The sequence below is a fragment of the Callorhinus ursinus genome, unplaced genomic scaffold, assembly GCF_003265705.2.
Source record: "Callorhinus ursinus isolate GAN/ISIS: 27379988/994484 unplaced genomic scaffold, GSC_fseal_2.0 scaffold32, whole genome shotgun sequence".
NCBI classification, from domain to species: Eukaryota; Metazoa; Chordata; class Mammalia; order Carnivora; family Otariidae; genus Callorhinus; species Callorhinus ursinus.
Window position 1 is genome coordinate 10,918,471 of NW_027397094.1, and position 14,848 is coordinate 10,933,318.

General features: G+C 37.3%; 1 protein-coding gene across 1 annotated transcript in view; it reads right to left on the reverse strand.

The window, feature by feature from the left end:
• Window positions 1-14,848, reverse strand: part of RYR2 (ryanodine receptor 2) — a 728,853-nt gene that overhangs the window by 286,553 nt on the left and 427,452 nt on the right. Inside the window, exons 24-25 of the mRNA XM_073878937.1 lie at window positions 13,497-13,600; window positions 7,913-7,996 (exon numbers count right to left, since the gene is read on the reverse strand). Of these exons, the coding sequence (XP_073735038.1) occupies window positions 7,913-7,996; window positions 13,497-13,600 (188 nt within the window). The remainder of the gene's footprint in view (window positions 1-7,912; window positions 7,997-13,496; window positions 13,601-14,848) is intronic.

Sequence of the window (14,848 nt, forward strand, 5' to 3'; positions counted from 1 at the left end):
TATTAATTCTATATTCATATTCTCTAAGCCATTATTCTTCCTCCACCTGATCTGCCCTGAGACAGAGGTTCTCCTCTACATTCTTCATCTCATTCACTGAATTCTTCAGGTTCAGTATTTCCATTTGGTTCTTTTTTAGAATCTCAATCGCCTTGGTAAAGAGCTCCTTCTGCTCATTAACTTTACCCCTGATTTCACTGGATTGTCTGTGAGTTTTCTTGTAGCTTGTTGAATTTCTTCATAACAGCTATTTTGAATTATCAGACAATAATATTCTATGCCTTTGAGCTTGGTTGCTGGAAAATTATTTTCTTTTTGTGATGCCATATTTCCTTGATTTTTCATATTACTTGTAGGTATGCGTTTTTGCTTGTGCATTTGAAATAACCAAGACCCTCTTAATTAGCTCTGTGTCTTCTCTGGTTCTTACAGTCTGCTAGGCAGGTGTATTAAAAACCTCTTTTTTTTTTTTAATTTCCAGAGGGGTGTGCTATATTTCAGGTTTGTGGATTCTCCCTTGCCCACCAATGGTAGCCTGTGTTCTGAGCATGCTCCCCATCTCCTGAAGCTTGTCCATATAGATGGACATACTCAGGAGCACACACCCAGCTGGCAGAGTTGGGGGAAGTATGGATTTAACACTTGGTGAGTTGGGGATGCCCATGGACTTAGTAGGGAGATGGGGTAGGGCATATCACTCCCAAAGGCTTGTGGGTGGACTTTCTGCTGAGCACATTAAAGACTGTTTGAAATTTGTATCTCCCTCTTTCCCCAAATCCTCCCAGAGCTCTCATGACTAAGCTCCCACCGTAGTACTCTGGGTTCTGGTGGACAGAAATGGGTTTCCCTAGCTGCATCCTGCCAACTGGGAAAACTGAATCCTCTCTCACCACCTGCCTCTTTGCCTGCAGAAGAGTCACCTCTACCAATAAATCAGCCCCCAAAGGCTCCTTCTTGGAAGTAGGGCAGTGCCTAGAAAGTTTCTCTTACCACTTTCACTATGACTCAACTCATAGTTTTCTTTTCCTTTCTTCTTCAACAGCATGTTGGCATCTGCCTTTTGGAAGGCTGGATTTCTGCAAGTTCTCTGTGGTCAGTGAGTGCCTGCTCAGTTCAGCCATGCCCAATTCTTGCCCATTAGCCCCAAGAGGGGTCCAGGCAGTTTCACCGGCTACTCGGGTTCCACAGTTTCTATGGAGTTTGTCTGTGTCCTAACATCTGCACTGGTGAGTGAGAGTCCTCTTGGGTCCCTTGGGGTAAGGTGCAAAATCTGGAAACCTCCATAAAGATGCTCTTGTTTATGTATGGATGTCGAATTTGTTGATTACAAAGGGGGATAAAAAGGAGAAACAACTTCTGAGTCATGTTGCTGATGTCATTCCTGTACTAGGCATTTTAGAAACTAGGGGCATTGTAATAAACAAAGCCCAGCCCTTACTGAGCGCATATCCACAGAGGTCTGTTCCTCTTTTGTTAGATTTATTCCTAGGTTTCTCATCTGTCTTAGATATTAAGGATTTGTTTATTTCTTTGTGTTTGTACATGGTATCTAAATGGTATTTTAAAAGATATCTAGCAATATTACTGAATTTATTGTTAACAAATAATTCTGAAGATTCTCCTGAGTTTTCCATGTCATAATAACATTACCTGCTATTGATGACAGTTCGTTTTCTTCCTTTCCAATACTCATACTGTTTTTCTTGTCTCATTGTATTGGTTGTGTTGAATATACCAGGTTAACAGTGGCTTTTACTATCTCATTCCTGAATCTTAAAGGAAAAACTTTTGGGCTTTACCTTATAGATTAGTGGTTGCTGTTGGCCTTTTATGAGGTTAAGAAGGTTTTCTCAGACTATTGCTTGCTAAGAGTTTTCATATGCTTATAAGTAAAACATCTTATAGTTATTTCTAAATGTATTGGGATAATTTTAAACTAATACAATTCCTTTAATAGCTATAACTCTAATAACATTTTCTTTCTTCTTGACTCAGTTTTTGTTTTACTCTACACAACTGTCCGTATCATTTAAATTCAGAAAATTTTGGCATAAATTACCTTTTGCTAGATCTGAAAATATCCCTAAAATTGCGAAGCCTTTTTTTCCCTTTATCAGTGGTTCCAGATTTTTTTCCTGCTTATGAAAAATGCTTTCTCTAAGTAGTGTTTTATATGAACAATTCATGTTTTGATACAATCTTTTCCATTCTTGTGTTTTTAAATTATCATGATGATACATTTGATTCACTAGTTATTTAGAACTACATTTTAATGTTTCTAAATATGTCATGGCTTTATATATTTTTTTGGTTGTTGCTGTTAGTCCTTGTGATCCAGTGAATATGATCTTTATGATATCAATGTCCTCATGTCATAGATGCAAAATTGTATATATGTTCCTTGTGTACAGTGTTCTATATATGTCAATATTTTAGTTTACAGGAGTTAAAATTTTTATTAATCTTCATTAATATTTGTCTGTTGCACATATCAGTTTCTGAGAGTTGTGTTATGAATTATTACTATGACTGCACATTTGTCTATTTTGGAAAATCTATTAATATTTTGACTTTTTAAAACTATTTTACTTGGTGCATACATGAGTATAGTCTAATGCTTGGGTTTTTTTTTTTAAATCTTTGTACAGTGACCTTCTGTTCTTAATTTTGCCTTCAGAGCTATTTTGTCTTACATGGGACATGTAATTTCTCCTTTTGAATAATATTTCTTCGTACCTCATGTTCTCACTAGTTTCAATTTTTCTATGTTCTAACTTTAGTTTTTATTTAAATACTAGTTAACATAGAGTGTAATATTTAGTTTTAGCTGTACTATGTAGTGATTCAGCACTCCCATACAAAACCCAGTGCTCATCTCAGCAAGAGCACTCCTTAATCCCCATCACCTTCTTAGCCCATCCCCTCACCCACCTGCCCTCTGGTAACCATCTGTTTTTTCCTCTAGAGTTAAGAGTTTGTCTCTTGGTTTCTCTCTCTTTGTTCCGCTTTGCTCATTTGTTTTCTTTCTTAAATTCCACATATGAGTGAAATCATATGGTATTTGTCTGTCTTTGACTTATTTCACTTAGCATAATACGCTCTAGTTCTATCCATGTTGTGGCAAATGGCAAGATTTCATTCTTTCTTATGACTGAGTAACGTTCCATTGTATATACACACCACATCTTCCTTATCCATTCATCAGCTGATGGACACTTGGGCTATTTCTATAATTTGGCTATTGTAGATAATGCTGCTATAATCACCAGGGAGCAGGTATACCTCGGAATCAGCATTTTTGTATTCTTTGGGTAAATACCTAGTAGTGCAATATCTGGATCGTAGAGTAGTTCCATTTTTCTAAATTTAGTGATGTGTCTTCACATAGCTGGGTTTTATTTTTGTGCGGTGTGTACAATGTGAGTTATCTTTTTGAATCCAATCTGACAATATCTGTATCTTTCCTGAAAAAATAAATCCATTTGCCTTTTATGATTATTGATGGACTTGGATTTTCACTGTCATATTTTTTTTTTTAAATAACTATTCTTGAGGCTCCTCAAAAAGTTGAAAATAGAGCTACCATACGACCCAGCAAGTACACTACTGGGTATTTACCCCAAAGATACAAATGTAGGGATTCAAAGGGGTACATGTACCCCAATGTTTATAGCAGCAATGTCCACAATAGCCAAACTATGGAAAGAGCCAAGATGTCCATCGACAGATGAGTGGATAAAGAAGATGTGGTATAGATATACAATGGAATATTATGCAGCCATCAAAAGGAATGAGATCTTGCCATGTGCCACAACGTGGATGGCACTGGATGGTATTATGCTGAGCGAAATAAGTCAATCAGAGAAAGACATGTATCCTATGATCTCACCGATACGAGAAATTCTTAATCTCAGGAAACAAACTGAGGGTTGCTGGAGTGGTAGGGGGTGGGAGGGATGGGGTGGCTGGGTGACAGACATTGGGGAGGGTATGTGCTATGGTGAGCGCTGTGAATTGTGTAAGACTGTTGAATCACAGACCTATACCTCTGAAACAAACAATACATTACATGTTAAAAAAAAAAAAAGAAGATAGTAGGAAGGGTAAAATGAAGGGGGGGAAATCGGAGGGGGAGATGAACCATGAGAGACTATGGACTCTGGGAAACAAACTGAGGGTTTTGGAGGGGAGGCAGGTGGGGGGACGGGGTAGCCGGGGTTGGGTATTAAGGAGGGCACGTGTTATAATGAACACTGGGTGTTATATGCAAACAATGAATCATGGAACACTACATCAAAAACTAATGATGTAATGTATGGTGATTAACATAATAAAATTTAAAAAAAACTATTCTTGACACAAAAGAATATGCTTTAAAGCATTATAACAGAGTGAATTCCATCAACCCACCACGTTAAGAATTAGAATATTATTAATACCACCCTATCTGTGTGCTCCCCATATATGTGTATACACACACATATACATATTATATATAAATGTTTTGTTTTTCAGTCTTAAAGTTAGTATTATACTTTATATAGCCTTGTGGGATATATTCTTATCCAACCTCAACATTATTTTTTAGGTTCATCTATGTTGCCATTTATGACTAAAATTCATTCATTTTATCATGTGATTATATCCAACTTAATCCATCTTCCTACTGACTAATATTTCTCCTACTCCTCTCCCTTATTTTTATGCCATTAAAAATAGTATTTCTAAAAACAATGGCTTTCGTGTTTGTTGATGTGGACTTTCTCTAGGGCATATCTCTAGGAGTGACTGCTGGGTAAGAAGATGTGCAAATGTTTAATTTTATACAATTATGCCAAACTGCTTTAAAAATTATTGTAAACACATTCCAACCTTTTAGACTTGTGTGGATCTACATCCACATCAATCCTTGTTATTAACAAATTTCTTAATTTTTGCCAATAAATAATAAGATGGTATCTCATGGAAAACTGAGATGTAGTATAGACTGCCAGCAGGTGTGAATAGTTTCCATTCAATGATATTATTGTGTCCATTTCCCCCATCTATTTTCAAGTAATGCAGAACTACTAAAAGCAACACAAATAAAAGGCATCAGTAAAAAATTATGAAGGCAGAGGAGTTTAATCCATCCCTCAACAAGACTAACTTATTGCAAACCCTATGCTCTATGTATCCATTGATCAATCATTTGGTTTCTATTTATCTCAGATTTAAGATCAGAATCGAGGTGGCTATTACAGAAACATACATCAACCCCTTTATTTCAACAGAAAAAAGAAGCCTGACATTTTCTGACCAAAGATAATTCTATTTAAACTGATGGTTTTCACAGTGAAAACTGGTTTTACCAATGAGGTTTTATGGCAAATGAATTCCATAAACTGAATAAGCTAAATTCTGACCCCAAGGAGGGGGTTGTTTATTTTTTTAAGACTATTTTTTTGGAGCAGTTTTATGTTCACAGCAGAACTGAGAAGAAGATACAGAGATATCCTCTGCCTCCACAACAAAGCTTTCCCCATTATCAACATTCTCCACGCAAAGTGGTACATTTGTTACAATTCACGAACCTACATTGAGACATCATGTTCATCCATTAACCATTATCGTCACCCCTGGCTTACATTAGGTGTTGTACATTTCATGGGTTTTGATAAATGTATAATGACATTATCTAGTCATTACAGTGTCATACAGAATATTTTCACTGTCTTGAAAATCCCTGTGCTCTGACCATTCATCTCTTCCTACCTCCCAACCCGTGGCAACCACTGATATTTTTACTGACTCTACCGTGTTGTCTCTTCCAGAATGTCATATCGATGGAATCATACCGATTTCATGCTTTTCAGAGAGACTACTTTGCCCCAAAGTTTTGACAAGATAAACACACACACACACACACACACACATAGCACATGATAATAATAGTTTCTCAAATATATTATGCTGGCAAAGGTGATCTGAAATTAGTATTTCCATCTTCTCATCCTTATGTCCATCAGGTTAGGCATCTCTAAGTGAATGAGTAGCAGATATAACTACTCGTTTTGTTGTTGTTTTTCATTTTAATAATGTCTTTATGATATAATTACCAAAAAACCGAGATAGTGAGTGACTTTCATAAGATAATAAATTCTTTCCCAAGTAAGGTAGTTTCTAATTTTTTGCTTTTAAGAAACTGAACAAGGAAGGACATGACTGAGCCACCATGTGATAGGTCATCCAATATGATTTTTGAGGATGAACCACTATTAAGTTCCAGTTCATTGCACTGATTTTTATTTCTTCTTTCAACAGATTTTTTCTTTGAACTGAATTTTTTAATAAAAATGTATTTATTTATGTAAACAAAGAATGCAAGTGACCCAGAACTTGTCTTTTTATCCATAAATGCTTATACATGGGTATATGATATAAATGGAAAAAGAACAGCCGAATCCATTTCATTATGCACTACTTCCGATAAAATCTTACTTTTTACATTGATTTTTATCAAAAATGAATTTATGTTGAAGACTTGTATACCCAATTAATTATAATACCTCGGAAGAAAAATGTCAACATGTACTGTGATCACAGAAAACAAAACTCAATTTAGATTTGGTTATAAAGAAGTATGATCAGAGAGATCAATCAAAATATATTTAATAGGGTAACATTTTGTGAAGGAAATGGACTGGAAATACAATTCAAAGAGAAAATGATGCAAAAAATATATTATCGACGTTTATATATAGTTTTAAATAGATGATGGTACATATCTAATCACTGAGGATCTGCTTTTATTAGTGATTCTCAAAACTGACAAAGAAGTGTCATTTCAAAACGTAAATATGCGAAAAGGCCCTAAAATAGCATCCAATGGAAGTGCTCCAACTTTTGAAGAAAACGTTTAGAACTTAAAAATATGCTACGTAGTAACATAGCTTTTACACATTTTTTAACGGAATACCTGAGTAACAGTTTTTGTTGAACTACTTGCAGGAACTGGCATCTGCAGAGCAAGTTCGCGATTTCTATTTTGATTTTATATTTATCAGGGGTAACTTGAGGTCAGGGTGATAGATGGGAGAGTATGGGGTGGCTGCTTTGCTTTATCCTCATGATATTACTTAACACGTGGCCAGAACTGCCATCTATAAGGCATAGGCCTTGGAAATTAAAACAAACATGAAACAGCAATCATTTGTCCCGAACTTACTCATTTAATACCAAACGTTTCCCCATGAAAAAGGTATCACCCGTTAGCAGCTGAGAAAGCTGAAGTTTTGAGAGCTTCAACAGGCTCACGGACAGAGGTGATAGCCCAGCAGGCAAAAATCACCCCGACAGCATTCACGGCCTTAGTTTACTCATCTTAAAGTGGGCATAATAATACCAACTTTATAACTCTTCCTAAAATATGTTCTTTAGGTGAAAAACAAATTAAATTAGGGGTGCCTGGGTGGTGCAGTCGGTTAAACATCTGATTCTTGGTTTCAGCTCAGGCTGTGATCTCAGGGTTGTGAGATCAAGCCCCGTGTCAGGCTCCACGATGCGTGTGGAGCCTGCTAAGTTTCTCTCTCTCCCTCTCCTCTGGCCCTCCCCCCACTTGCATTCTCTCTCCCTTTCTCAAATAAATCTTCAAAAAATCAAATTATATTACAAAAATATCTTTGGGTACAAAGTGGAAAACTAGATATAAGCAGTTAGGGATATGGGCACTGGTGTGTTCACACATACCTACATTCAAGAAAAATAACACACTTTTTATAACATACTCCCAATATTTTCTGAACTTTGTCTCCTCTCAGGGCAAGTCATCTAGGTATCCATCAAGAGGTCCAATCCATTTGTACCCAAGTAATTGAATGCATGATTGAATCAATGCACAGACTATTTAATATTGCTTAGACATTCAACTTACTTCTTGGGCAGCTTCATTTTTTTCACCTTTTCTTCAGCATGTTCATCTGATATACCCACATGACATCCTAATGCCAGCAAAGTCCTGGAAAACAAAAGCAGAGATAAGCTGCAAGAACTCCTTCTCTATCTCCAGAATAACCCAACCTAATGGCGGAGGGGAATCAGGTGTAACAGTCCACCTTGAAAGCAGAGCAGAAATTGCCTTTAAAGCAAAGGAAAAACATTTATTTATAAATCATATCCTTTTGAGTAACAAGTAAGTCATTGAAAATTGAAATATCACAAAGAGCAATATATTGAATAGTAAGTCTTTCTCCAATCACCTTCTTGTAGTCCTGTTTCTTTTCCTAAAGGCACTGATTGCTACTGATTCTTGAATATCCTGCTCTAATCTGTGCAAATACTAACACAAGTTTATGTGTGTGTGTGTGTGAGCATGCACACGGGCATGCATATTGTTTCGTTTTCCCCCTTTTACACAATGGGTACATAACAAGAGAGAGCTCTCTGCAATTTTCTATCTTGACCTTACAGCATAACTCTGATATACTCTTCTTTCATATAAAGCTGGTTTATTTTTCAACAGTTCTGAAGTATTCCATTAGTTGGATGTGTCATAATGTTTTTACCCAGTTCTTTGTTCATAGTCTTCTGTTGTTACAAATAATGCTGCAATGAATAACTTCATACATTTAATACATGTACTATATCCTTCATCTGTGGGTTAAAAATTCCTAGACATGGAATTACTGGGTCATAGCGTATATACATTTTAAAGATTCACAAATATTGTCAAATGTCTATAGAGTCAGTAGTAATTTACATTCCTACCAGCCATGTATGACATTACCCGCTTCCCAGTTCTCAAACTGCTTCAACTTTGTCAATTGGTAGGTTAAAAAGGCATCTAAATAGATAGATAGATAGATAGATAGATAGATAGTTAGATAGGGGAAAAAAAAAAGGTATCTCATTAGGTACGCCTGGGCGGCTCAGTCAGTTAAGCGTCTGCCTTCACCTCAAGTCCCGATCCCAGATCCTGGGATCAAGTCCCACATCGGGTTCCTTGCTCAACAGGGAGCCTGCTTCTCCCTCTGCCTGCCGCTCCCCCTGCTTGTGCTCTCTCTCTCGCTCTGACAACTAAATAAAATCTTTAAAAAAGAGAGAGAGAGAGAAGGTATCTCATTATCATTTTAGTTTGTCTTATTTTTAAGACATAATCTTTTTTTTTACATAATCTCTACACCCAACATGGGGCTTGCTTGCACTTGTAATCCCAAAATCAAGAGTTGCACATTCCACCGACTCAGCCAGCCAGGCACCCATGTATTTTTCTTAAAATAAGTGTATTTGAGCACCTTTTTCATATGCTTGGTATTTGTATTTACTTTTTTCTGTGAAAATATTCTTTGTTCAACTTCCCATTAGATATGGGTTTTTAACTGCATTTTAGAAGCTCTTCCTGTGTCTGAGATATGAGTTGCAAATATTTTTCTCTAGTTTGTCTTTTTACTTTCTTTATATTATCATCTCCGAGCAGAATTCCAAATCTGTTTTTATATAACTGAAATTTTACATCTTTTCTTCTGGCTTTTGGGTTTTATATGGCACTCAGAAATTCCCCATTTGTAAAATCATTTAAAGGAAAATGTCCATGCTTTCCTGTGAAGGGGTGATGGGGAAGGGATTCTATTAGCTTAAGGACAGCTTAGCTTTATTTTTTTTTTTCAGACAGATATCCAATTCTCCATAAAATACTTACTAAATAATCCATCTTTTACCCCTGGTTTGAAATGCAACCTTTATTAGATACAAATTCCCCATATGTTTTTAATCCTTCAGGGACTTTCTAGTCTAGAAACAAATCTCATTTTCAAATGACATATCGGGATCCCTGTTTGCCAGGAACTACTTGTCCATTTTTTAAGATACTCTATTTTTTTCCTCCCCTGAATGACCTTCGGTTGATTTTTCCCAAGGAAGATCCTTACAATTCACATGCACTCCCTTTAGAGTCCTCCAGGTTTATATGGAACAATGTGACTTTACTCTCCACGACAGGGAGTGGTTTCTCCTATCTCAAAAGAATAAGATACAATGGCTTATCCTTTTTGGGTTACAGAATTTCTAGGGTCTAGTCAGTTCCAGTAGGGATATGGCAAGTATCTACAATTCACTTACACTTATCCTCCACAACATCTGAAAAATGAAAATCTGGAGACAGATAAGACAGATGGTATAAGTAGATAGAGCTGCATGTATTTATACATACACTGTTATCACATTAAATTTTAGGTTATACATGTCAAAACGAAGATGACCCTGTGAGATTACCCTCCAAGCGTTAACCTACATAACTATGGATAGATCAAGAACCGACCAAAGCTATAAAATTACCTAAATAAACCTTCTCTTTTAGACAAAAATCATGCCTCTTCCTTAACTACTTTTCTCCCTTCCCTATTGCTCTCCTTGGTGTCCCTGTGTCTTTATGCCTCCCATCCCTCCCTACATATATATACAAACACATTGCATTTCCCAAAATCAATTTTAAGGAAAAAAACTACTTGAACAGAAGAAAAAATATTGTTCTAGTCTTGCTCTATTTTTGTTAACTTCCAAGGAAAGATTCTATGAAAGTATATGAGATGTTAAGAATCCTTGTAACATTCATTTCCTAAACATAAGTCATTTATTCAAAAGTCAAGATCTGGAATTCTGAAATTACTGTAAGTAAAGCAGAAACTAAACCTTTAGTGACACTGGTTAAATCGGGGGTGGGTTGACAGGCATGCTGTAACCACTGGGTTGTCCTAAGAGAGGGTGCTGGAAGTTTTGCAGGGCTCTGCAATACACAGATGACCAGCAAATCTGAAGCTGTCTTTCCCAACAATTTACATGACAAAAAAAAATCACAGAAAAAGCATCTAAAATTCATATTCACGTGAAATCACCCTTCAATCCAAAATAAGGGATATTCTGGAGTAAGCCTCTGCTTATTTGTTACTTGGCACTCCTCAGAATCCAAATGAATAAAGTTTTGATCCTTCCCATGAATTTTTTATAGATTTTATTTATTTATTTGTGGGGGGGGGAGAGAGAGAGAGAGAGAGAGAGATGGAGGGAGAGAGAGAGTGCAGAAGCAGGGGGAGCGGCAGGCAGAAGGAGAGGGAGAAGCAGGCTCCCCGTTGAGCAGGAACCCCCGACATGGGGCTCAATCCCAGGATCCTGGGATCATGACCTGAGCCGAAGGCAGACGCTTAACTGACTGAGTCACCCAGGTGTCCCCTTCCCATGATACTTTTATGGGGTGTGTCAGACATATGGGGCTCCAAGCTTGATCAGCATTATCATTTAGTCCCCACCACAATTCCATGAAGCAGATACACCATGACCCCCACTTTATGGATGGAAGAAAATCTAAGGTTCGGAAAATCTAAGACTCCCTTTGGAGCAGCAAGTCCTTGACCCCATACCATCCAACACCAGAGCCTGTGTTCTTACTTACTCTGCTCTGGGGGCTACCAAGTAAACAAGGTTCTAATGGAAATACAGAAAGAAACTACCGTGCTTACTCTCAACTACGGAGATTGGGCTAAGTGTGAATTTTGGAGAAGTAGGGGTTCTCCCTGTTCTAATTTAAATTTTAAAGAAATAGGTTAAATCAGCTCATCGTAAAATCATAAAATATTGAGGATTAGCTCATGGAAAAGGTCATTAGCATTGACCGTGGGCTATAGCACCAGGGTACATGCAGTGTGATGATTAATCAAACCAGCCCTCAGTCCCTCTTAGGAATGAGATCAGATTACATGCAGTCAGAATCCACACACTATGCAAATACAGAATTTTCTCCACTTCATTGCTTCCTGGGATCTGTCCTTTGCAATAGCTGGCTAGTTGTCAATCACTAAAACTATAGGGAAAGTACTACAAATTTAACTAAATTATCTTAGACCTTTCAATAAAACATTTCATTGAAAAAGATGAGCAAATGGTGAGCTGCGTGAATCACTTATTGAAATGTACAAGCCCCTCATCAAGAATGCAAAGGGAGGCAGGGGATCCTAAACACGAGGTACACAGGTCATAGCCATGCATTACGCACTCTTCATCACAGGCAAGCTCTGTCAGTTTTTATCTCTGGGAGGTTCTCAATTTACTTGATTTGTATATATTTCCCTTTCCTTTTAAATTACTAGTAGAACCTAAACTCATTCTATGCCCAATATGTTAATTTCCGTAATGATTATTACAATCACATCTTTGAAGAAATACCCCTGAACCCAAAACCTAGAGTTTGACACAATGGTGAAGTTTTATGATCTGAGTCCTTGGTAAAATCACTTCAAGGAAGTAACTGCTTATTCTTAACAAAACTGAAACAAAAATGTTCACAAGTATATAAGCCTAATATAAACATGCATTAGGGTAAGTGGCCTATTTGAATAAATCTAGTTCTAGAGGCCACCAAGGATAGAAAAGCAATTAAAGAAACATGATAGTCTTCTTAAAAATATTTTCTGAACTTTTCTTTTCTTTCGAGAGGGAGAGAAAGCTAGAGGGGCAGACGGAGAGGGAGAGAATCTTATGCAGGCTCCATGCCCAAAATCAAGAGTCAGATGCTTAACTAACTGAGCCACCTAGGTGCCCCTTTTATAAACTTTTATATTAAAATTTAAAATTACTTTCCTTCATTTTACCCCACCTCATTCTTTCATTTGCAATGGTTAAGTGGCAAATTTCCTGAACACAATTGACAGTGTCACTGAAAAGCATACCTGCCTTTAAAGATAACATGCAAATTGCCTAAGGCAGCTTTTCTCAACATGTGTTTCTCTGGCAGAGCCCCCCCACCCCGGAAAAAAAAAAAGATGGTGTGGTAAAAACAAGGTACTCTCTGGAAGAAAAAAAAAAAAAAGGTGGTAAACGGATTCCATCCCATTTTAGAGATTCACAGCACTAAAAAAATCCATCAGTAAAATAAACAATTGTTTTAACTCAGCATCTTTAAAATATATTAGAGCAATGTTTCTCAAACTATCTGTGATGAAGGGCCAATTTTCTTTTAATTTCCAGCCTGTTGTGGTCTGATTCTCTGATAAAATACAATAAAACTTGTTAGAGAAAATTAAAATTTTTAAATGAAGACATATAAAATACAAGCCTACATTTTATAAATTAAGAGATACAATAAGACATAAAATTGTTCCCTTAAATTGGTATAAAAGTTTTTCAACACTTACTATTAGTATCTTTACTTACGTTGTCACAAATCAAAAGCAATTTGTGAACAGACCTGGTCCCTGGCCCACACTGCAAACAGCATTTTATCTGATCAAAGAACCCTCGTATTCTGTAATACCCAAAATATCCATAGAACACTCTTTGGTAAATATTTTATAAAGCATAAAGATATAAAATAGCAGGGTCAAAAGTCTAATTCCCAACAAATAGTGATCCAGTCCACCTGTGCATTATGAAAAGTTCTGAGTTAATTTAATTCTAACTGAATTAAAGTGTATTGATACCTTGTTTGTTTGAGGTCAGGCAGATCAGAAAATAGGAAAAGTTAAACTCACTTCAGGGTCTCAAGCGACATCTGTAAGTTGTAATTGCGTTCCTGTTCAGGCAGCTTGGAGAATTCCACCAGACATGGGTGTTGTCTCTTATTGTCATCTCTAACCTGAAACAGGACAGAAAATCCTCATAATAAAAATCTCCAATTTCAGACACCAGCAATGGCAATCCAACTGCGTGGCAGGAAAATGAAGGGGAAAAGCAAGAAGGAAGGCTCAGCTTACCACCCCAGCAAAGCTGTCCGTGTTAAGCCCCAGGCACGCTAATGTTTGCGGTCAGTGGTAAAACCGGGCATTACCTGGGCCCCCTGTTCTGTTCGGTACAGTTCCTGGCCCCAGGGCCCATGCCTGCTCTACCCCGACACCTGCAAGCTCACCCTCCAGCCCCCTCCAGCATTTGCTTAAATCTTACTTCCTCAACCAGGTTCATCCTGTTCCCCTTCCCAATATGGCCAACTGCCCACTCACCCTACACTTTCATTTTCTTCCGTAACAAATTCCACCTGCTGGCAGAACCAGACCCTTATTGGTTTAGGGTCTATTTCCTAGCACTAACATGTAAGACCAAAGAAAAGAGGGATTTTGTTCTCTTTTCTTCTTTGATGTATTCCCAGCACCTAGAACATGCCTAATACATGGTAGGCACTCAACAAATGTTTCACGTATTGAAATGAAGTCTACATAAGAAAGGTGTAGTGCTGACTTAGTTTTAATGTGTAGTGATTTTATGTGTTTAGAGCCAAACGGACTAGAGATGTCCATCGACAACGTGACTGATCTAAGGTCTTTGCAGGGGTTCCAGCTGTGCATTTCACCCACTGTAACTTGCAGATATTACAAATTATTCCTTTATCTTAACAAAAATCAGTTAGCCTCATTCAGGCACTTTTCATACTAATCCTTCAAAGTGTATATTAGCCAGCCATCAGAGTAAACAAAATCCAAGATTTTAGGAATGAATTAATGAGAAAGATGTTCTAGATCCTTGCACTAGTAGATAGATTATCTTCTTGGAGTCCTAAATGACACAGCATTACCATGTGGTAGCTCCCAGATGACAGCCCAGGTTCTGGAAATGCCACCTAAAAAGTGCGCAAACCTAAGCAAGGACTTTTTACTTTTATTTTTTTTTTAAGAATTTATTTATTTAGGGGCACCTGGGTGGCTCAGTTGGTTAAGCGACTGCCTTCGGCTCAGGTCATGATCCTGGAGTCCCAGGATCGAGCCCCACATTGGGCTCCCTGCTCAGCGGGGAGTCTGCTTCTCCCTCTGACCCTCCCCCCTCTCATGTTCTCTCTCTCATTGTCTCTCTCTCTCAAATAAATAAATAAAATCTTAAAAAAAAATAAAAAATA